The sequence below is a fragment of the Salvelinus sp. IW2-2015 genome, linkage group LG8 (genome assembly GCF_002910315.2).
Source record: "Salvelinus sp. IW2-2015 linkage group LG8, ASM291031v2, whole genome shotgun sequence".
In the NCBI taxonomy this organism is placed as follows: Eukaryota; Metazoa; Chordata; class Actinopteri; order Salmoniformes; family Salmonidae; genus Salvelinus; species Salvelinus sp. IW2-2015.
This window is the reverse complement of record NC_036848.1, coordinates 52079958-52105611: the sequence shown is the minus strand read 5'-3', so window position 1 is coordinate 52105611 and position 25654 is coordinate 52079958. Positions and strand designations below refer to the sequence as shown.

Below are 25654 nucleotides of genomic sequence, written 5' to 3'. Positions count from 1 at the left end.
TTCTAGCCTATCTATCTATGGGTATTATGCTCGAAGCACTCAGTTGTCCACCACAAAACACCAGAAAATGGTCAAAAGAGTAGAACTAGCTCACCTGGTTTTACACTATGGTTTGACTATTATGTTGAATGTTAGTTTTACCATTTTAAAACAAGAGTTCAGTTCACGGTACAGAGTTGACCTTAAAGCTGAGGGACAAATGTAAATGAATCACTATTCACATTAAATAATTAAAATCTTTAGAAAGTACTTTATCAAAGCAACAACATAACTAGGGCTTTACAATGTTGATGAAAATGTGAGGAAATATTGGGGTTAAGTGAGTTAAAATAGTCCTAGAAGTGGGATTTTCAAAGAAAACAAATAACTTATTTTATTGCATAATGACATTTTTAACATGGTTTAGATTAGTTACAGCATAGACAGGGCCGCCAGAAAACGTGTGTCGAGGCGGCATTTGCCACAGCACTTTTCAATCACTTTTAATTTAGTTTAATAAAAATTATCGACGGAAAGCGTTAAAAAGAGGGGCAAAGTGCTGTTTTTTAGATCGATTTGCCTCATGATTTGTCAACTCGCGCACAATCTCTCTGTTATGGATGAGCTGTAGTTTATGAACTGAATTTGCAGGTAGGCCCCAAAAAATATTCTCTCTTGGCCACTGTGGTTCTTAATATATCCTTCCAGTGTACTTAGCTACATGAGAGAGAAACCTCTCTTATTGAATTCTAACTACACATACAGATGTGAAATGCTTGTGAGATGGTTGCTTTATTGTAAATGGGATATTATGTGACATAACTACCAATTAATTTGCCATAATTATATTATGCTGTTTACTGCATCGGATGTAATTGATCACCCAGCTGTGTGCAAACAAAACACATACTGAAAGCAAACATGCTGCTGTTTTTCGACACCAACCCACCACTGGTGTGCATGGCCAAAGAGCTCTATTTTCATGTCATCTGACCATAGCACCAGTTCCAATCCAAGTGCCATTTATCTAACAAATTCCAGGCAGTGCTATGGTCAGATGACATGAAAATAGTGCTATCATGCCATCCACATTAGTGGTGGGTTTGGCAGAAGCATATTCAGAAAAGTTCRTCAAACCTTCGGTAAAATAAGTCTAGTGGTTTGTTGAAGTCCAGAAAAATTATACTATTCAGTATAAATATTACTTGGGAGTCAAAGCAAATACTACATGTTGCTAATTAGACATAGTTGTTCCACGAATAGAGTGCCTTTCATGTCCTTCAGACATTATGTTTTGATAACACTCAATTTAACAGTTGGCTCAAATACATCTATGCTGTAACTAATCTAAACCATGTTAAACATTTCAATAGCTGTGTGTTTTCATTAAAACAATTTTAAACCATTTAACCCCAAGATTTTCCCTCGTTTTCACCATCATTGTAAAGTCCTAGCTATTTTGTTGCTTTGGGAAAGTCATATCTAAAGATTTTTATGTGAATAGTGATACATTTACATTTGTCCCCCAGCTTTAAAGTCAACCCTATACCGTGAGCTGAACTCTTGTTTTAATATGGTACAACTATTCCTTTAAAATATATATTTTTCAAAAATAACATTCAAAATAATATTCAAAGCATATGCAGAAAAGTACTTGGGACTTTCAACGGGACTTGAAACCCATTGAAAACCTGTGGTTTGAATTCAAGATGGCAGTCCATGATGGCAGTCCATAAGCACAGAGAATGGATATCAATTATCTGGAAATATTCTGTATGGAGGAATGGTCTAAGATCCCCCCCAATGTGTCCTCCAAACACATAAAACATTTTAAGAAAAAGATTCAGTGTCATTAGCCTGAAAACAGGGGTGCCAATAATTTTGACKAWTTTTTAWWTTTTTATTTTACTCGTTAAACAAAATATTTCTCTGAATTTCCCAACTTTTTGGAGTATACAATATTATTCATTATATCCAGTCTTTTTTGCTCATCTTTATCAAGGGTACAAATAGTTATGTACCCCACTGTATCATGAGATGGTGCAGTAATGCAGTTATTCATAAAAATATATATACAAAAATATGTTTTATTGTCACATACACCAGATAGGTGCAGTGAAATGTGTTGTTGTACAGGGTCATAGTAGTACGGCACACTTGGAACAAATTAGGGTTTAGTGCCTTGCTCAAGGGCACATTGGCAGATTTTTCACCTTGTCGGCTCAGGTATTCGAACCAGCAACATTTCGGTAACTGGCCCAACGCTCTAACTGCTAGGCTACCTGCCGCCACTACTGCCATTATATCATGAAACTAATATGATATCGATATTGTACCTTACATTTTTACTGACATTTATACAGATGTTTCATATCGGTGGTGATCACTAGTCTTATAGTGTGGACACTATAAAAATAATTACATTGAATATGTATTGTACTTCCCTGCAGTATAGTATGATTGCTATTCATGTGTGCATGGTTATTATTGGCATTGACCGTGACCTTTCCCCTTGGATGATGTCATCACCCCGAGTCGGATCTGTAGAATGTGACTCTACCACATGTTGAGTGGGCTGTATCGTTTGGCTGTATTTGCACCATTTGTACATGGCTGTACACCTTTTATTTCTTAAGTTGAAAGTAAAGGAAAGTAATATTGAAATGCGTGTGGGCATTCCTTGTCAAGTTACCACAACTCGTGTGAAGGACGTTGGCATGAGGATGTCCTAAAACGGACACAATGTTTTTAAATGGAATTCCCTAACAGAAATGGAAGCCTAATCGACAGTCTTCACAGGTAGTTTCAACAGTCTTCACAGGCTGTGTATGTGTTTAAATACAGATATTTCATCCCTTTCTGCTCAGAACACACTATAGTGCTCTGCATTGTTGTAGCATTCTGTTGACAATAGGCCTTGACTATTATTTTGTCAAGGAATTCTCAAATGAACCGGTTATTGAAGTGTCAGGTTTCAAGACCTGAAATGTCTCAGCTCTTGACAGGACAAACTTAAACATTATTATCTATTCTCCAAAAGTGGTGTGAGGTCCTGTACAACTTTAGTGACTCATCTTTGCATTCTCTCAATTGAAAATAAAGGTCTGTTATTGACATACTGGGATCAACCGTATAACACAAAAACACTAACTTACATAGCTTTCATACATTTGTGAATCACCATAAATTACTTTTCTAGCAATCAGCAGAGTAGTGATGCCATGACAGTTGCCACCATTAGAATACAAGGAATTAGGTGCTTTAATTATATTGTGTTTGTTAATTACTTACCATATTGATGGTGCCTCAGTCCCACTTATCTCCAGGAAGTCGTATCTGTCTTCCAGCTGGAAATCGCTGAAGACTAGGGCGATGGTGTCCCCTGGTTCAGCCAGAATACTCCATGTGCAGTCTGCGTTATTCTCATACTCTGAGGGGAAGTGTGGACTTGATATCGTRCCTGTTGTTCCCCTCAATGTCCCACCACAAGCTCCTTCAGCTAAAATTAYGAAAATAAGTGAGAGACAAATGCATTGCTGACTGGGTCACAACTTGCTCTTCTAAAATAAATCAGTCTCGACTGAGTCCTGACTCTCTATTGTTCCAGCTCCTATTGAGTGGACAAATATTTACTAGTAAGAGATGAAGGTTTTACAGCAACTAAGATTGTTCCTCACACAAGATTGGCAAATCTGTAAAATAAATGTGGTTGTTGTTGCAAGTTGAACAACCAAAACAGTGGCCATTGGAAGCTACTGCCTTGTGACTTTCCTAGGACCTCTAAAACCTATGATTTGATACTTCAGGTTCAAGGATAATCCAGGATCACCACAGTTTAATGACAATCCAGGATCAACACAACTAAATGATGATCCAGGATCAGCACAACTAAATGCAGGAGCCAGGATCAACACAACTAAATGATGATCCAGGATCAACCACAACTAAATGATGATCCAGGATCAACACAACTAAATGATGATCCAGGATCAACACAACTAAATTATGATCCAGAATCAACACAACTAAATTATGATCCAGGGATCAACACAACTAAATGTTGATCCAGGGATCAACACTACTAATGATGATCTAGGATCAACACAACTGAATTATGATCCAGGATCAACACAACTAAATGATGATCCAGGATCAACACAACTAAATGATGATCCAGGATCAACACAACTAAATGACGATCCAGGATCAACACAACTAAATGAGGATCCAGGATCAACACAACTAAATGACGATCCAGGATCAATACAACTGAATTGTGATCCAGGATCAACACAAACTAAATGAGGATCCAGGATCAATACAACTGAATGAGGATCCAGGATCAACACAACTAAATGAGGATCCAGGATCAACACAACTAAATCAGGATTTCCAGGATCAAACAAACTAAATGAGGATCCAGGATCAACACAACTAAATGACGATCCAGGATCAATACCATTAAACGATGATCTAGGATCAATGCAGCTAAATGATGAACCAGGGAATTTCTTACGCTCCAAACAGTATTGTAAAATAATATGATATTATATGTAAATACACTACAAACTGTGTCTTACCTCGGCAAAATGGTGCTGGAAAGTCCCACGATGCACCGGTACCTGGACTCACAATACAAGTGAGTGCAGCATGTCCCTCCAGTATATATCCCATGAGACAACTGTAACGGATCTTGTCTCCAATGTTGTACCTTGTTCCGTGAATTACTCCTTTTGGTATCAARCCTGGATTTCCGCATGTGTGACTTGGTAGCACTGAAAAACAAAACAACAGATAATACTTTTAATTCCATGGCAGACCCCAGTGTTATTCTGTTGTCGAGTCTAGCACAGGGCTTTCCTAAAAAAAAATTGGGCCGTGAACCCGTTTTGGCATAAAAAATTATTTGAACCAAGAGTGATTATTTCTCTCACGACTCCATTTTCAAATCAGATGACACCACAATGCTGGTCCAGCACCAAGATAATTTCAGGTCCTCATCACCCACAAGAATATAAGAGTTCCATACTCAACCACCTCTGTTCTGTCACAACAGTGGAGTCAACATCCATCTTTCACAAAGACAATTTGAAGGTCAATTATATCATATTGTGTAGTTCTGCTAGTCAGTTTTTATGGTTACATTTACTGTTCCACTTTATTTGTATACTGAACAAAAATATAAACACAACATGCAACAATTTCAAAGATTTTACTGAGTTACAGTTCATGTAAGGAAATCAGTAACTCTATGGATTTCACATGACTYGTAGGGGTGTGGATCAGAAAACCAGTCAGTATCTGGTGTGACCACCATTTGTCTCATGCAGCGAGATACATCTCCTTCGCATAGAGTTGATCAGGCTGTTGATTGTGGCCTGTGGAATGTTGTCCCACTCCTCTTCAATGGCTTTGTGAAGTTGTTAGATATTGGTGGGAACTGGAACACGCTGCATCTCAAACATGTTCAATGGGTGACATGTCTGTTGAGTATATAGGCCATGGAAGAACTGGYAAATGTTTTTCCTTCCAGGAATTGTGTACAGATCCTTGCTACAGGGGGCAATGCATTATCATTCTGGCGGCAGTTGAATGGCATGAGAATGGGCCTCAGGATCTCATCATGGTATCTTGGTGCATTCAAATTGCCATCGATAAAATGCAATTGTGTTCATTGTCCTTAGCTTATGCCAGCCCATACCATAACCCCACTGCCACCATGGGGCACTCTGTTCACAAAGAGCACACTTCTCCAGGGTGCCAGTGGCCATCGAAGGTCAGTTACGACGTCGAACAGCAGCCAGGTCAAGACCTTGGTGAGGACGACCATCACGCAAATGAGCTTCCCTGAGACGGTTTCTGAAATTCTTCGGTTTTTCAAACCTACAGTTTCATCATTATCTGAGTGGCTGGTCTCAGAAGATCCCGCAGGTGAAGAAGCCTGATGTGGAGTTCCTGGGCTGGCGTGGTTATACGTGGTCTGCGGTTGTGAGACCGGTTGGATGTACTGCCAAATTCTCTAACACGATGTTGGAAGCAGCTTATGGTTGAGAAATTAACATTCAATTCACTGGCAACAGCTCTGGTGGACATTACTGCAGTCAGCATGCCAACTGCACACACATTTTAGAGTGGCCTTTGATTGTCCCCAGCACAAGGTGCACCTGTGTAATGATCATGCTGTTTAATCAGCTTCTGGATATGCCACATTTCTTAGGTGGATGTATTATTTTGGCAAATGGTGCCAGGAAAATGACCTCTCCCTCAACATCAACAAAATGAAGGAGCTGATCGTGGACTTCAGGAAACAGCAGAGGGAGCACGCCCCTATCCACATCGACAGGACCGCAGTAGAGAAGGTGAAAAGCTTTAAGTTCCTCGGCGTACACATCACTGACAATCTGGAATGGTCCACCCACATAGACAGTGTGGTGAGGCTGAAGAAATTCGGCTTAGACCCTCACAAACTTTTACAGATGCACAATTGAGAGCATCCTGTTGGGCTGTATCACAACCTGGTATGGCAACTGCACTGCCCGCAACKGCAGTGCTCTCCAGAGGGTGGTGCGGTCTGCCCAAAGCATCACCTGGGGCACACTGCCTGCCCACCAGGACACCTACCGCACCCGATGTCACAGGAAGACCAAAATGATCATCAAGGACATCAACCACCCGAGCAACGACCTGTTCAGCCCGCTATCATCCAGAAGGCGAGGTCAGTACAGGTGTATCAAAGCTGGGACCGAGAGACTGGAAAAACAGCTTCTATCTCAAGGCCATCAGACTGTTAAATAGCCATCACTAGGTGGCTTCCACCCGGTTACGTAACCTTGCACCTTAGAGGCTGCTGCCCTATATACATAGACATGGAATCACTGGCCACTTAAATAATGGAACACTAGTCACTTTAATAATGTTTACATACTGCTTTACTCATCTCATATGTACGTATATACTGTATTCTATTCTCCTGTATTTTAGTCAATGCCACTAGAAACACAACAATTTCTATTCACCCGCAATAACATCTGCTAAATATGTGTATGTGACAAATACAATTTGATTTGATGCTCTCTAACAGGGATGTAAAAAATGTGTGCACAGAATTTGAGAGAAATAATATTTTTGTGCATATGGAATCTTTTCTTTCTTTTCATGAAACATGGGACCAACACTTTACGTGTTGCGTTTATATTTTTGTTCAGTATATTTTAATTAGACTAAGCTTAAATGTGGTAAAGTCTCTGTTTCAGGAGAACTACAATGTTGTAACTAGAAAGAGGTTAATTCATTGCTGAAGTATTTAAACATGCATCATTTATTCGTTTATTTTGTTAGTTGAAAGAATTAAAATAGAATGGAATGCATCAATGTTCTCACACATAAATAAAAAGTCACTAGGGTAAAATGAAAACATCATCGATCTTAAAACAAAACATTGCCTGTCTTGTAGAATAAAACATCTCTACTTCGGCACAACCCAACAGATACCACAAATAAGGGACTATATTAATATTTTATTGTACATTATGCAAGTAGCAGTTTTCTTGATTTTTAAGATATGTTCCAAAACCTCAACTTGCAGGGATCATGTCAAAGAGCATTGTTACATCCTGTCAACTCCTAAACAACTGTGTCAAACAACACATGGGACCAGTCTTCCACACAAAATAAGAGGGAAACATTATTTTACCCTACCACTGAGAATTGCTTTAATCTACACTTCTGATGGAATTCTGGATAGAATTTTGATACTTTATGACAGAAATAGAACATCATCAAATTATATATATTACAGAATACTATATATATCAGCATTATCTCAAAGACAGATGGACAGTGCTTCAAGTTTACTGGACGCTTTATTTTTCCCTTCATTTCATCTAAGGCACCTAAGTCATGGATATTCCGGCTTAATTCAAATACATGTAATTCGATATAAATAAATAACTGCATGCCCCAAATGCAAATGCTGCCTCCTTAGTACTCCGTTCTGTGGACCTATGAAATAACTACCTCTGTGCTGATTAAAGCTTGAATGAGCTAAATGTCTAATTGCAGTTCCTAACTGGAAATAAAATGCATGGGGTACTGAAAGCCTGATACAAGCCCCCAGATTCAGTCTGGTGGCTGAGTCCTCCCCCCGCCTCCTTTCCCTTATGAATCAGACCGTCTCTGCTACACTGCTAAACCAGTGGGGCCGTCTCTGCCACACTGCTAAACCAGTGGATCAGACCGTCTCTGCCACACTGCTAAACTAGTCTGTGGCACACTGCTAAACTAGTGGGACCGTCTGTGGCACACTGCTAAACCAGTGGGACCGTCTGTGGCACACTGCTAAACTAGTGGGACCGTCTGTGGGCACACTGCTAAACACAGATGGATCAGATCGTCTCTGCCACACTGCTAAACTAGTGGGACCGTCTGTGGCACACTGCTAAACCAGTGGGACCGTCTGTGGCACACTGCTAAACTAGTGGACCGTCTGTGGCACACTGCTAAACCAGTGGGACCGTCTGTGCACACTGCTAAACTAGTGGGACCGTTCTGTGCACACTGCTAAACCAGTGGATCAGACCGTCTCTGCCAACTGCTAAACCAGTGAGACCGTCTCTGCCACACTGCATCAGACTGTCTCTGCCACACTGCTAAACCAGTGGATCAGACCGTCTCTGCCACACTGCTAAACCAGTGGGACCGTCTCTGCCACACTGCATCAGACTTAGCTGATCCACAGCTAAACCAGTGGATCAGACCATCTCTGTCACAGTACTGTCCTGCCTTAGACAAAACAACCATAGGTACCGTACATACACTAATGTTAATATAAACACATGAGTAATGAAGAGAAGACTGTAAGGCTGCACAATTATACCCTACATCCCCTAAAATGTGTAAAATGACCAGGATTGGTTAAGATCTAGAAGACATTTTAAAAAGAGTTTGAAATGCAGCAGTTTTCCGGCTACATCGCATGCACTATGTATCAGCACGGTTGTAATCAAAACCCTCATAAATTATTCCCGCCTTCGGATGGATGCTTCACCATTTGGGATTTTGAAATAAATGCTGTAACTGGTATTGGGAGTAATATAGTCTCTTTTTAGCACTGTCAAAACGAGGCTCCCAGCCTTCTTCATGAATCAAGGGATTACTACAAACACACGATTGTAATGGCTACATGAGCGAAGATGCAGTAGTTGACAGACAATGTGAAGATTTTGAGACACTCCAGATTTTTAGATGAAGTAGTTATCTAATAGCTTGAATTCTATTAGCAACATTCAAGAGAAGCAGACAAAAAATATATGCCAAATTATTTTACAATGTGAAAATGTAAATTAGAATAAGAAGGCTTACAGACAAAAAATTACGCCCATTGCTTGGCTGGTTCCCAGAATAGCCCTCTACAAGATCGCCACCAGACTCTTCATCAACCCATCTCTCTGACCACCTTCCTCTGATCAAGCCATGAACTGTCCCTTTCCATCTTTTGAGGATGCATGTACTCAAAGACRTGGCCTCTATTGGTTGACCTAGCCAACAATAATGATGTATCAAGTACTTTGAGATTGCCATGAAAAGCACTATAGAAATTAAATAAATTATTAGTATTAATAAATCATGAGCAACAGCCTTTGGTGGAAAACAACATGTTACAGTATGTATGGTGTTTATTATTAAGGCCCATGGCACATCTTCCAAATAAAATGGAGATTTCCTGAAGGAATGACTCACTTTCCTTTCCTCCCCATGCCAAATATACAGAGACTGATATTTCACCCTTAAAGGGAAAATCTCAAAAACGATATTTTTGTTTTTCTTTTCATTACTCCACTGTTGATACTATCCCAAAATGTTTTGCATGTCAGCAATCAAGTGATACAAAACTTTAAAAAAGCTAATTGTCACTGGGTCTATGGACACTCACTGGACTCTACTCACACATACTACACTGACACTCCAACACACACAAACACACACACACACACACACACACACTACAGTCCATTCGAAAAGTACTCACGCCACTTGACTTTTTCTACATTTTGTTATGTTACAGCCGTATTATTTTTCCTCATAAATCTACAAACAATACCCCATACTGACAAAGCAAAAACAGTTTTTTCAAAAATGTTGCAAATGTATTACAAATAAGAAACGGAAGTATCACATTTACACAAGTATTCAGACCCTTTACTCAGTACTTTGTTGAAGCAACTTTGGCAGCGATTACAGTCTCGAGTCTTTTTGGGTATGACGCTACAAGCTTGGTACACTTGTATTTGGGGAGTTTCTCCCATTCTTCTCTGCAGATCCTCTCAAGCTCTYTCAGYTTGGAAGGGGAGTGTCGCTGCACAGCTATTTTCAGATCTCTCCATAGATGTTCGATCAGGTTCAAGTTAGTACCCTTCCCCAGATCTGTGCCTCGACACAATCCGGTCTCGGAGCTCTATGYACAACTCCTTCACCCTCATGGCTTGGTTTTTGCTCTGACATGCACTGTCAACTGTGGGACTCTATATAGACAAGTGTGTGCTTTTCCAAACTTTTTCCCAAAATTTCTTAAAACCAGCTTTTGCTTTGTCATTATGGGGTATTGTGTGTAGATTGATGAGGCAAAAAATATATTTTATCAATTTTAGAATAAGGCTGTAACGTAACAAAATTTGGAAAAAGTGAAGGGGTCTGAATACTTTCCGAATGCACTGTACAGTACATACGCTCACACACACAAAACACACACACACATATATTGATGACACACACACACTCACACATGCTGCTACTCCCTTTATTATCTATCCTGATTGCCAAGTAATTTTTTCCCCTACCTACATGTACATAAACTCAGCAAAAAAAGAAACGTCCTCTCACTGTCAACTGCGTTTATTTTCAGCAAACTTAATATTTGCATGTCCATAACAAGATTTAACAACTGAGACATAAACTGAACAAGTTCCACAGACATGTGACTAACAGAAATGGAATAATGTGTCTGTGAACAAAGAGGGGGTCAAAATCAAAACTAACAGTCAGTATCTGGTGTGGCCACGGGCTGCAATAAGTACTGCAGTGCATCTCCTWCTCYTGGACTGCACCATATTTGCCAGTTCTTGCTGTGAGATGTTACCCAACTCTTCCACCAAGGCACCTGCAAGTTCCCGGACATTTCTGGGAGGAATGGCCCTAGCCTTCACCCTCCAATCCAACAGGTCCCAGACGTGCTCAATGGGATTGAGATCCGGGCTCTTTGCTGGCCATGGCAGAACACGGACATTCCTGTCTTGCAGGAAATCACGCACAGAACGAGCAGCATGGCTGGTGGCATTGTCATGCTGGAGGGTCATGTCAGGATGAGCCTGCAGGAAGGGTACCACATGAGGGAGGAGGATGTCTTCCCTGTAACGCACAGCGTTGGGATTGCCTGCAATGACAACAAGCTCAGTCCGATGATGCTGTGACACACTGCTTCAGACGAACCCTCCACCTCAAAATTTATCCCGCTCCAGAGTACAGGCCTCGGTGTAATGCTCATTCCTTTGACGATAAACGCAAATCCAACCATCACTCCCGGTGAGACAAAACCGCYACTCTTTTAGCCAGTCCTGTCTAGTCCAGCGACGGTGGGTTTGTGCCCATAGACGACGTTGTTGCCAATGATGTCTGGTGAGGACGTGCCTTACAACAGGCCTACAAGCCCTCAGTCCAGTCTCTCTCAGCCTATTGCGGGCAGTCTGAGCACTGATGTTGTTGCCATCCTGTACCTGTCCCGCATGTGTGATGTTCAGATGTACCGATCCTGTGCAGGTGTTGTTACACGTGGTCTGCCACTGCAAGGATGATCAGTTGTCCGTCCTGTCTCCCTGTAGCGCTGTCTTAGGCGTCTCACAGTACAGACATTGCAATTTATTGCCCTGGCCACATCTGCAGTCCTCATGCCTCCTTGCAGCATGCCTAAGGCACGTTCACGCAGATGAGCAGGGACCCTGGGCATCTTTCCTCTGTTTTTCAGAGTCAGTAGAAAGGCCTCTTTAGTGTTTTCATAACTGTGACCTTAATTGCCTAAAGTCTGTAAGCTGTTAGTATCTTAACGACCGTTCCACAGGTGCATGTTCATTAATTGTTTATGGGTCATTGAACGAGCATGYGAAACAGTGTTTAAACCCTTTACAATGAAGATCTGTGAAGTTATTTGGATTTTAACGAATTATCGTTGAAAGACAGGGTCCTGAAAAACTGACCTTTCTTTGCTGAGTTTACAACCTCAATTACCTCGTACACCTGCACATTGACGGTAGTCCAGTTAATGTTATTTTATTGTGTTACTATTTCCCTTTACATGTTCTTACTTTCTTACAGTATTTCACTGTAAAGCCTACACCTGTTGTATTCGGTGCATGTGACAAATACAATTTTATTTTATAAAAAATATGAAAATAGAGTTTTAATGTGGATTTTTCCTTTAATGCAGAAATCAATGGAAGCCTTTCTGTCTAAATAAATGTTGGTGTCTTTAAATTCTGTTACAGCGGAGGGGCATTTATTATGCAGTGTTGTTCACTTTGCATGCACTTTTAGAGYCTTTGTTTTATGTCTCACTCTGACACTTCCTTCTCTGTCATCATGCTTTCTCTGTCTCCATATAGCATATTTTTTTAGATCAAAAATGTTGATTAATTCATGTGTGCTGACAGCATAGTGATTGTATAATGAACCTCATTGATTTATTTTTTCATAATTGTTCGTCAGTTTCATCCTCTTAATGACGAGACAAGACCAAATTATTCATTTAAGCCATTATTCATGTGAAGATCTGTTTGTTTTCAAAGGTGAAGAATAAACTCTCTTTAATTCCAATATACAGTACAGTACAGTACACTTCCTCATTACAGGGTGCTCAATGAGGAACACAAGTTGGTTTTCAAGTAGGCCTAGATTTAAACGATTACCTATAATGTGAAAATGATGGGCATCCATTAAGATCTATCGGCTTCCACAACAAATTTACACTTTTTAACGGCCTCTGAAATTACAGAAAATGCACTGTCAACAGACTGGATTTGCTTCCCTTCGCTGACTGCCCGAACGGATTGCATCACTAGCCAGCTAAATGTAACATCCCCTGCAGTTTGTTTTGGTTCACAGAAGAGGGCTACTCCAGAACTGCTCACTGTTGGAGAAGTGATGAGAAGCTACTTTGCAGTCCCTCACACTCACTATCAATGTGTAGAATCAAGATGGCGGCAACAGACATGGTTGCCTCGCTTRGAGTCCTTAGGAAACTATACAGTATTTCGTTTTTTTATATTTTATTTCTTACATTGTTACCCCAGGAAATCTTAAGTCTTATTACATACAGCCGGGAAGAACTATTGGATATAAGAGCGACGTTAACTTACCAACATTACGACCAGGAATATACGACTTTKCCGAAGRGGATCCTTTGTTTGGACCACCACCCAGGACAATGGATCTAATCCCAGAAGCCGACCCAAAACAATGGCGACGCAGAAGGGGCCGATGGAGCGGCCTCCTGGTCAGGCTCCGTAGACGTGCACATCGCCCACCGCTCCCCAGTATACTACTCGCCAATGCCCAGACTCTTGACAACAAGGTAGCRGAAATTTGAGCAAGGGTTGCCTTCCAGAGAGACATCAGAGATGGTAACATTCTCTGGTTCATGGAAACATGGCTCTCTTGAGATAAACACCTCTCTGGGAAGAGGYAGGGAGGGGGTGTATGCTCCATGATTAACAACTCATGGTGTAATCATAACAACATACAGGAACTCAAGTCCTTCTGCTCACCCGACCTAGAATTCCTTGCAATCAAATGCCGGCCATATTACCTCCCAAGAGAATTCTCGGCAGTTATCGTCACGGCTGTGTACATTCCCCCTCAAGCAGACACCAAGATGCCCCTCAAGGAACTTCACTGGACTCTATGTCAACTGGAAACCATATATCTTGAGGCTGCATTTATTGTAGCTGGGGAATTTAACAAAGCAAATTTGAGAAGAAYGCTACCTAAATTCTATTAGCATATTGATTGCACTACGTGCGGGGGGGTACACTTGATCACTGCTACTCTAACTTCCGCGATGCATACAAAGCCCTTCCCCGCCCTCCCTTCATCAAATCCGACCACGACTCCATCTTGCTCCTACCGTCGTATAGGCAGAAACGCAAACAGGATGTACCAGTGACTAGAACCATTCAACGCTGGTCTGACCAATTAGAATCCACYCTTCAATYTTGWTTTGATCACGCGGACTGGGATATGTTTCGGTCAGCCTCAGAACAACTTTGATCAATACGCTGACTCGATGAGAGAGTTTATAAGGAAGTGCATTGGAGATGTTGTACCCACTGTGACTATTAAAACCTACCCTAACCAGAAACTGTGGATGGATGGCGGCATTTGCGCGAAACTAAAAGCGCGAACCAACGCATTTAACCATGGAAAAATGGGAATATGGCTGAATATAAATAGTGTAGTTATTCCCTCCGCAAGGCAATCAAACAAGCGAAACGTAGGTATAGGGACAAAGTGGAGTCGTAATTCAACGGCTCAGACATGAGACATATGTGGCAGGGTCTACAGGAAATCCCAGACTGCAAAAAGAAAACCAGCCATGGTCAACCCACGTCACGCTTCCAGACAAACTAAACACCTTCTTTGCCCGCTTTGAGGATAATACAGTTCCACCATTGCGGCCCGCTAAAAAGGACTGCACCCCCCCCTCTCCTTCTCCGTGGCCAATGTGAGTAAAACATTTAAACATGTTAACCCTTGCAAGTCTGCTGGCCCAGACGGCATCCTTAGCCGTGTCCTCAGAGCATGCACAGACCAGCTGGCTTGTGTGTTTACGGACATATTCAATCGCTCCCTATCCCAGTCTGATGTCCCCACATGCTTCAAGATGGCCACCATTGTTCCTGTAACCAAAAAGGCAAAGATAACTGAACTAAATGAGTACTGCCCCGTAGCACTCACTTCTGTCATCATGAAGTGCTTTGAGAGACTAGTCAAGGATCATATCACTTCCAACTTACCGGCCATCCAAGACCCACTTCAGTTTGCATACAGTTTGCATCAAAGCTCATCATCAAGCTGGAGGCCCTGGGTCTCAACCCCGCCCTGTGCAATTGGGTCCTGGACTTTCGCCCCCAGGTGGTGAAGGTAGGAAACAACATCTCCACTTCGCTGACCCTCAACACTGGGGCCCCACAAGAGTGCATGCTCAGCCCCCTCCTGTACTCCCTGTTCACCCATGACTGCGTGGCCATGGACGCCTCCAACTCAATCATCAAGTTTGCAAACGACACAACAGTAGTGGGCTTGATTACCAACAACGATGAGACAACCTACAGGGAGGAGGTGAGGGCACTCGGAGTGTGGTGTCAGGAAAACAGCCTCTCACTCAACATAAAAAAACAAAGGAGATGATCATGGAATTCAGGAAACAGCAGAGGGAGCACCCCCCTATCCACATCGAAAGGACAGCAGTGAAGAAAGTTTTAAGTTCCTCGGCATACACATCACATCAAGGCTGCGTTGAAACAATGACTAGTAAATAATCCAAGACCAGCTCAGTTAATCSCTACCATTGTGACAATGAGTTGACATAATGCTGCATCAAATGTACATGATCTTAGGGGCATTGGCAAACACCATGTAAGTAATTTAATTTATGTACCCCTAATTGCACTGAATACATCTGTTTATCCTACAGCTATTGTAAGCAGTAATCATGAGCCTATAAACCAGATTTACACTGTTAGCACTGAGGCGGTGTGCAATAGTAGGAAGACCACTTTATGCAGCTCACCCTGCACTATCAGCTCCAATGTAAATAACATGAGTAAGTCTACCTCTGATAAGCTTCCCAGTAAAGCATTAAAAACAATCAAGCAACACATGTGTAGCCTAAGAAACAAGGTCCATGAAGTCAATAACTTGCTTGTAACAGATAACATTCATATTCTGACTATCTCTGAAACTCACTTAGATAATACCTTTGATACAGTGGTAGCAATACATGGTTATAACATCTACCAAAAAGACAGAAACGCCAAACGGAGGCGGTGTTGTGGTCTATATTCAGAATCACATTCTTGTAAAGCTTAGAGAGGATCTAATGTTAATTAATGTTGAAGTAATATGGATACAGGTTCATCTGCCTCACCTAAAGCCCATTCTTGTGGGAAGCTGCTATAGACCACCAAGGGCTAACAGTCAGTATCTGGATAATATGTGTGAAATGCTTGATAATGTATGTGATATCAACAGAGAAGTATATTTTCTGGGTGATTTAAATATTGACTGGCTATCATCAAGCTGCCCACTCAGGAAAACACGTCAAACTGTAACCAGTGCCTACAACCTGGGTGAAGTTGTCAGTAAACCTACCAGYGTAGTTACAAACAGCACAGGAATTAAATTAAATCATGTATTGATCACATTTTTACTAACACTGCACATATTTGCTTTAAAGCAGTATCCAAATCCATAGGATGTAGTGATCACAATATAATAGCCATATCTAGGAAAACCAAAGTTCCGAAGGCCTAATATAGTGTACAGTATAAGAGGTCATACAATAAGTTTTGTAGTGATACATATGTTGATGATGTAAAGAATATTTGCTGGTCTGTGGTGTGTAATGAGGAGCAACCAGACGCTGCACTTGACGCATTTATGAAACGACTTATTRCAGTTACTGATAAGCACGCACCCATTAAGAAAATGACTGTAAAAACTGTTAAATCCCCTTGGATTGATGAGGAATTGAAAAATTGTATGGTTGAGAGGGATGAGGCAAAAGCTATGGCAATTAAGTCTGGCAGCCCAACAGATTGGCAAACGTACTGCAAATTAAGAAATCATGTGACTAAACTAAATAAAAATAAACTACACTGTGAAACAAAGATAAATTATTAAAAGAATGATAGTAAAAAGCTTTGGGGCACCTTAAATGAAATTTTGGGGGAAAAAAGCCAACTCGGCTCCTTKATTTATTGGTTCAGATGGCTCATTCATCACAAAGCCCACTGATATTACAAACTACTTTAATMACTTTTTCATTGGCAAGAAAAGCAAACTTAGGGATGACATGCCAGCAACAAARGCTGACACTACACATCCAGGTATATCGGACCAAATTATGAAAGACAATAATTGTACTTTTGAATTCCGTAAAGTCAGTGTGGAAGAGGTGAAAAAAGTATTGTTGTCTARCAACAATGACAAGCCACCAGGGTCTGACAATCTGGATGGAAAATTACTGAGGATAATATCAGACGATATTGCCACTACTATTTGCCACATCTTCAATTTAAGCCTACTAGAGAGCGTGTGCCCTCAGGTCTGGAGGGAAGCTAAAGTCATTCCGCTATCCAAGAATAGTAAAGCCCCCTTTACTGGCTCAAATAGCCGACCAATCAGCCTGTTACCAACCCTTAGTAAACTTTCAACTCAAATTGAAAAAATTATTTCAGCATGCTTATAGGGAAGGACATTTAACAAGTACAGCACTTACACACATTACTGATGATTGGCTGAGAGAAATTGATGATCAAATTATTGTGTGGGCTGTCTTAGACTTCAGTGCAGCTTTTGACATTATCGATCATAGTCTTCTGCTGGAAAAACGTATGTGTTATGGCTTTACACCTGCTGCTATAATGTGGATAAAGATTTACTTGTCTAACAGAACACAGATGGTGTTCTTTAATGGAAGCCTATCAAATAAAGAATCAGGAATTCCCCAGGGTAGCTGTTTAGGCRCCTTGCTTTTTTCAGTTTTTACTAACGACATGCCACTGACTTTGAGTGAAGCCAGAGTTTCTATGTATGCGGGTGACTCAACACTATACACGTCAGTTACTACAGCAACTGAAATGACTGCAACACTCAACAAAGAGCTGCAGTTAGTTTCAGAGTGGGTGGAAAGGAATAAGTTAGCCCTAAATATTTCTAAAACTAAAAGCATTGTATTTGGAACAAATCACTCACTAAACCCTAAACCTCAACTAAATCTTGTAATAAATAATGTGTAAATTGAGCAAGTTGAGATGACTAAACTGCTTGGAGTAACACTAGATTGTAAACTGTCATGGTCAAAACATATTGATGCAGTAGTAGCTAAGATGGGGAGAAGTCTGTCTGTAATAAAGTGATGCTCTGCCTTCTTAACAACACTACTAACAAGGCAGGTCCTATAGGCCCTGTTCACTACTGTTTAGTCATGTGGTCAGGTGCCACAAAAAGGACTTAGGAAAATTGCAATTGGCTCAGAACAGGGCTTGCACGGCTGGCCCTTGAATGTACACAGAGAGCTAATATTAATTATATGCATGTCAATCTGCTAATATTAATAATATGCATGTCAATCAATGCTGGACCCCAGGAAGAGTAGCTGCTGCTTTGGCAGCAGCTAATGGGGATCCATAATAAATACAAATACAGACAAACTGAAATGGTCCACCCACACAGACAGTGTGGTGAAGAAGGCGCAACAGCGCCTCTTCAACTTCAAYAGGCTGAAGAAATTTGGCTTGTCACCCAAAACCCTGACAAACTTTTACAGATGCACAATCGAGAGCATCCTGTCAGGCTATATCACAGCCTGGTACGGCAACTGCACCGCACTCAACCACAAGGCTCTCCAGAAGGTGGTGCGGTCTGCACAACGCATCACCGGGGGCAAACTACCTGCCCTCCATGACACCTACACCACCCGATGTCACAGGAAGGCCAAAAGGATCATCAAGGACAACCACCCGAGCCACTGCCTGTTCACACCGCTACCATTCAGAAGGCGAGGTCAGTATAGGTGCATCAAAGCTGGGACCGAGAGACTGAAAAACAGCTTCRAWCTCAAGGCCATCAGACTGCTAAACAGCAATCACTAACTCAGAGAGGCTGCTGCCTACATTGAGACCCAATCACTGGCCACATTAATAAATGGATCACTAGTCACTTTAAACAATGCCACTTTAAATAATGCCACTTTAAATAATGTTTACATATCTTACATTACTCATATCATATGTATATACTGTATTTTATACCATCTATTGCACCTTGCCTATGCCGCTCGGCCATCGCTCATTCATATATTTATATGTACATATTCTAATTCACCCCTTTTAGATTTGTGTGTATTAGGTAGTTGTTGGGGAATTGTTAGATTACTTGTTAGATATTACCGCACTGTCGGAACTAGAAGCACAAGCATTTCGCTACACTCGCATTAATATCTGCTAACCATGTGTATGTGACCAATACAATGTGATTTGATTTGATTTAGATGTTGGTAAGTCAACGAGTGGCATTTATGAAAACATGTCCAGTTAAAAAAGTATGTAACCAGTGGTCATTCAGCCAAATATCACATAAAATACAGAATGGGACAGCTTTTTTATGTGGCAGTACTTTGGTTGAATTCATTGTGGTCCCCATACACTTTGTGGCCCTACGGAGGTTCCATCCAGGCACAAACTATCAATCCCTATTTAATGGGGGATGACAGATGTAAATGTGACTGCAAGCTGTTAAATGAAGATGCATTAAGTCGGAAGGGGATATAAGTCAATTTCCCACAGACCTTGTTGCTCAGGAGGCTGTTCATTATTCCCCATCAGCTCAGAGGTTTGTTGGTAACCTTAGCGTCTGTTTTGCCCCATGAATCATTTGCCTTGTCCGAACAAATCACATGGCATGACTGGACTAGCAGTTATGGGTCATTTGTGGTATTGTTTTGACTGCCCTAAGCTGATAGGTTTACATCACCTCCCCGGACAAACACATGAAGTGTGATAGAGAGAGTTGAGAAAATTTTGGAAATGCACAAACTTTGCAATCCTTCCTAAATGCAATCTGGAGTTGCATATTTGTAATACCGTGTTAAAACCATGTATTAGAAAACTGTTTCACTATAGCCTTTGCTGTTGAGCCTATGTTGGTTTGCCTTGCATCTAACACTTGTGTGGCTTTCATGTGCAAACTTCACAGAAACGACCTGTCAATCATTTAAGAGTCACTGTTGGCTGAATTCTTTAATGTACAGTCCACTTAATTATTTCAACCTTTACGTACATGTGAACTAAAGTAACCCTGGTTTAGCCAATTAGAAGCCTTGTGTCTGGCTGTACTGACAGCATGGTAAAAATTGTGTTTGGTTACCCAGCTGGAAAGATGGTCCTCGAATGGAGAGGAAGAAATCTGCATATTAAAAAAAATMAATCACTTCATGGGCACAAACCTCTCAGTGTTGCTGCCAGCAGCCTAAACCCACTGGAAACACACTGGATGAATCAACGATGTTCCGACGTCATTTCAATAAAATTACGTTGAACCAACGTGAAATAGACGTTGTATGACGTCTGTGCCCAGTGGGAAGCCCCTTCAGCAGAATCACATATGTCTTTTGAATATCAGTGAGCTCTTGAGAAAAGGCTTATTGGACAAGTGGAACCATGCATTGCCACACAACAGAGACCCCTAAAGAGGATGTTTACTTTTAAAGCATCAGCAGATATTGATCCTTGCACCCTCAGTGAAATTAAAGTAGAGAGAGAGAAATGTGTTCTGGCTTTCTCTTTTATGGGAGCTTTCTCTTTTATGGTCAACCCACACTTTATTGAGAATGGGAGCTGACAGTGTGCACAGGGGTGGCAGAATGATGTGTGAGTTGCTCTTAGACTGTGTTTGCATGGTTACATTGTAATGACTCAAGTGGCAAGTGGTAATACAGTCAACCTACTGCCTTGTGACTAATATGGAACTGATATTGTAGGTTTCTTTATTGACATGTGCGGAACAAATTATATGATATTTAAGTTGGTTTTTTTCTCCCACAAATGCACATTAAAGTATTAAAAAAACTAGTGAAAGCTATCCCAGATTGCTACCCTGCTTGGAAACCTACTTGTGTCTTTTGTACAAGAATTTGAAGTTATGATTTTTATTGAGTTTAGCCTTCAATTCCTAAACACATCCAAAACCATGACCCTCAGTTCCTGCTGAGGGTCAATTAAGGGATCTGTATTATGCAATACATTGAGACCAGAAAAAAATAACTATTAGAACTGAATTAGCACTGCCACGAAAACAGCACGGCCACAAAAACAGCACTGCTACAAAAACAGACAAAGCTAATATATTATTTTTCATATGACGATATATTGTTTTAATTTAACTTCACTTGATAATAATGAAAGGATTGTGTTTATTTTTGTTTTCCCTTTACATAACTCGAACCATTAAATATAAAATAACAAATATCTAGCCCATGGCGATAAAACCATAAAGACACATGTTGTCTGGGTACAATAAGTGCTGCTGGGAAAGAGACAACATGCACACTGTGCGAAGAGTAGCACTCTTCCCAAAATACAATATTAACATACTATACGTATCAATGTTGCTGATATCTGTCAAGTTACAGCAGTATCATGTTGTGCATACAGTAATTAACTATGACATTTCATGACATATTCAGTAACAATCTAACAAACATACTGTAGCAGGTCAATAACTTTGAATTAATAGCTTTGGAAAGTTAAGCACATGATGCATGTGAGCGATATCATAATTTTCAGTCAATCATCACTGTAGCTAATGCTCTGATAGGTATATTATCCTCATATTGATATTCTTCATGACACATTTTATTTCTTTAGTCCATGTTGTGAAAATACCCATTCATATGGGAACGTCTAGACAAGGACTACCACCAATCAAGAATATTGATTTGACGAGGGTAGTTATTTGCCGTCTCTCTCTCCAAGTTTACTTTGATAACCGACTTGCCAAATACTATTTTGAATGTCCTTGTGTGAAAGCTTCTTTTGGGTTTTAAAATTGATCCAGGTCTACATATAAAAAACCCACATCCAGACACGTTTAGACAGATCTTCAAAACACACCAGGTCAGAAAAACAATATTCAGATGAATTGTTAAGAATTGCCTGTTACCTCTACAACATACAGTACAAAACATAAGCAGAAGCAGAACATTCACAGAAGTCACCTCTCCAGTCACAGCTTACAGTCAATTTGCATATAAACATGAACAAATTCATCATAGGCACAATTGTATAAAGGTTGATCATTATAGCTCAATTAATTTAAATGTTATCCAGCCACAGTGTGTTGTGTAGACAAGTCTTGAACTTTATATAATAACTTGCTGTTATGTATGACCTTTCAAAGCTGTATCTCAATTAGAATCTTTCAAATCTTCAAAACAGCTTGGGATTATGATTTTTTTCAAGTACAGTCTAAATGTATATATACACAGCACCAGTCAAAAGTTTGGACACACCGAGTCATTCAAGGATTTTTTTWATTTTTACTATTTTCTACATTGTAGAATAATAGTGAAGACATCAAAACTATGAAATAACACATGGAATCATGTATTAACCKAAAAAGTATTATATTTTTTATATTTATAATACTTTTTTATATATATTTTATAAAAGAGATTCTTCAAAGTAGCCACCCCTTGCCTTGATGATAGCTTTGCACACTCTTGGCATTCTCTCAACCAGCTTCATGAAGTAGTCACCTGGAATGCATTTCAATTAACAGGTTAATTAAAAGTTAATTTGTGGAATGTTTTTCCTTCTTAATACATTTGAGCCAATCAGTTGTGTTGTGACAAGGTAGGGGAGGTATATAGAAGATAGCCCTATTTGGTAATAGACCAAGTCCATATTATGGTAAGAACAGCTCAAATAACAAGAATTTAAGATTTCAGCCAATATAAGACACTTATATGTACATAAATGTTTAAAATCCATAATATTTATGATTATTTATTTGAATTGCGCMCCCTCCAGATCCACCAMAATTTGTCCCGCTAGCGGGACTGAGAAACAACAGTCCATATTTACATTAAAACAAGTCAATCCGGAAAATGTCAAGAACTTTGAAAGTTTCTTCAAGTGCAGTCGSAAAAATCATCAAGCGCTATGATGAAACAGAGTTACCTCTGCTGCAGAGGATAAGTTCATTAGAGTTAACTGCACCTCAGATTGCAGCCCAAATAAATGCTTCACAGAGTTCAAGTAACAGACACATCTCAACATCAACTGTTCAYAGGAGACTGCGTGAATCAGGCCTTCATGTTTGAATTGCTGCAAAGAAACCACTACTAAAGGACACCAATAATAAGAAGAGACTTGCTTGGGCCAAGAAACACGAGCAAGAGACATTAGATTAGTGGAAATCTGTCCTTAATTCTGATGAGTCCAAATTTGAGATCTTTGGTTCCAACTGCCGTGTCTTTGTGAGATTGCAGAGCAGATGATCTCCACATGTGTGGTTCCCACCACAAAGCATGGAGGAAGAGGTGTGATGGTACTTTGCTGGTGGCACTGACAGTGATTTATTTAGAATCCAGCATGGCTACCACAGKATTCTGCATCGATACGCCATCCCATCTGGTTTGCGCTTAGTGGGACTATCATTTGTTTTTCAACAGGACAATGACCCAACACACKTCCAGGCTGTGTAAGGGCTATTTRACCAAGAAGGAGAATAATGGAGTGCTACATCAGATGACCTGGTCTCCACAATCACCCGACCACAACCCAATTGAGATGGTTTAGGATGAGTTGGACTGCAGAGTGAAGGAAAAGCAGGAAACAAGTGCTCAGCATWTGTGGGAACTCCAAGACTGTTAGAAAAACATTCCTCATGAAGCTGGTTGAGAGAATGCCAATAGTGTGCAAAGATGTCATCAAGGCAAAGGGTGGCTATTTTGAAGAATCTCCAATGTAACAAATATTTTGATTTGTTTAACACTTTTTTGGTTACTACATGATTCCATATGTGTTATTTCATAGTTTTGATGTCTTCACTATTATTCTACAATGTTGAAAACAGTAAAAAATTAAGAAAAACCTTTGAATGAATAGGTGTGTCCAAACGTTTGACTGTTACTGTATATATATATATATATATATTACTGTATATCAGCATGATTTTGAAAAGGTGGTTGGCCTTTTGGCATATTCACTAACACTGGTATGGAAGAAGCACACGTTTGAGAACAGCCATAATGATGTCACTATGCTCTCATTGTAATGATGCATCTATTAAATATAAGTTCTTGCCTAGCATGCCATGAATGTGCTATAGATATGCTATGCATATATTTCATTAGGCTTTCATAATACAGTTGGGACCTCTCATAACATGTTCATGGAATACTTATAGATGTGTAATACATGCATTATGGATATGTAGTCAAAGTAAATTGTGTGTATATATATGAGTCTACAAAATATTAAGAACACCTTCCTAATATTGAGTTGCCCTCAGAACAGCCTCAATTCATCAGGTCATGGACTCTACAAGGTGTCGAAAGCGTTCAACAGGGATGGTGGCCCATGTTGACTCCAATGCTTCCCACAGTTGTGTGAAGTTGGCTGGATGTCCTTTGGCTGGAGGATTATTCTTAATACACACTGGAAACTGTTGAGTGTGAAAAACCCAGCAGCATTGTAGTACTACCATACCCCATTTAAAGGCACTTAAATCTTTTGTTTTGCCCATTCACCCTCTGAACGGCACACACACAATCCGTATCAATGGTCTCAAGGCTTAAACATCCTTCTTTAACCTGTCTCCTCCCCTTCATCTACACTGATTGAGGTGGATTTAACAGGTGACATCAATAAGGGATTATAGCTTTCACCTGGTCAGTCTATGTCATGGAAAGAGCAGTTCCTAGTGTTTTATATAAGCAATGTGTGTATATATATATATAAGATGTTTTCTATAAAAAGATACTTACAAAATTAGGGAACCAGCACATACTTGCTTATGTTATAGTACTTTCACAATTTTACTAGAACTTTGCCTCAAAAAACACTTTGCCTCAAAATKTATACCCATGCTTCCTCAAGCATGTAGCATACTGTACACCTAGTTTTTCATGATTACATTCATCATTACATACYTGTCAGAATATCTACAAGGAGATAATTCTACTGTATCTGTTGGTCTGAACATTGGAGTGCTTGAGTCATATGTTCCACATGGGTCTCCTCATGTCTGCTGAATTATATACAGTTGAAGTCAGAAGTTTACATACCCTCAATTAGTATTTGGTAGCATTGCCTTTAAATTGTTTAACTTGGGTCAAACGTTTCGGGTAGCCTTCCACAAGCTTCCCACAGTAAGTTGGGTGAATTTTGGCCCATTCCTCCTGACAGAGCTGTTGTAACTGAGTCAGGTTTGTAGGCCTCCTTGCTCACACACACTTTTTCAGTTCTGCCCACAAATGTTCTATACGATTGAGGTCAGGGCCTTGTGATGACCACTCCAATACCTTTACCTTTTTGTCCTTAAGCCATTTTGCCACAACTTTGGAAGTATGCTTGGGGTCATTGTCCATTTGGAAGACCCATTTGCAACCAAGCTTTAACTTCCTGACTGATGTCTTGAGATATTGAAGCAACATATCCCCATAATTTTCCTGCCTCATGATGCCATCTATTTTGTGAAGTGCACCAGTCCCTCCTGCAGCAAAGCACCCCCACAACATGATGCTGCCATCCCCGTGCTTCACGGTTGGGATGGTGTTCTTCGGCTTGCAAGCGTCCCCCTTTTTCCTCCAAACTTAATGATGGTCATTATGGCCAAACAGTTC

At 40.4% G+C, this 25654-nt stretch overlaps 1 protein-coding gene across 1 annotated transcript in view; it reads right to left on the bottom strand.

The window, feature by feature from the left end:
• LOC111968271 (CUB and sushi domain-containing protein 1-like) overlaps positions 1-25654 on the bottom strand; it is a 441455-nt gene that overhangs the window by 176129 nt on the left and 239672 nt on the right. The window contains exons 4-5 of the mRNA XM_070444995.1: positions 4560-4754; positions 3271-3478 (exon numbers count right to left, since the gene is read on the bottom strand). Of these exons, the coding sequence (XP_070301096.1) occupies positions 3271-3478; positions 4560-4754 (403 nt within the window). The remainder of the gene's footprint in view (positions 1-3270; positions 3479-4559; positions 4755-25654) is intronic.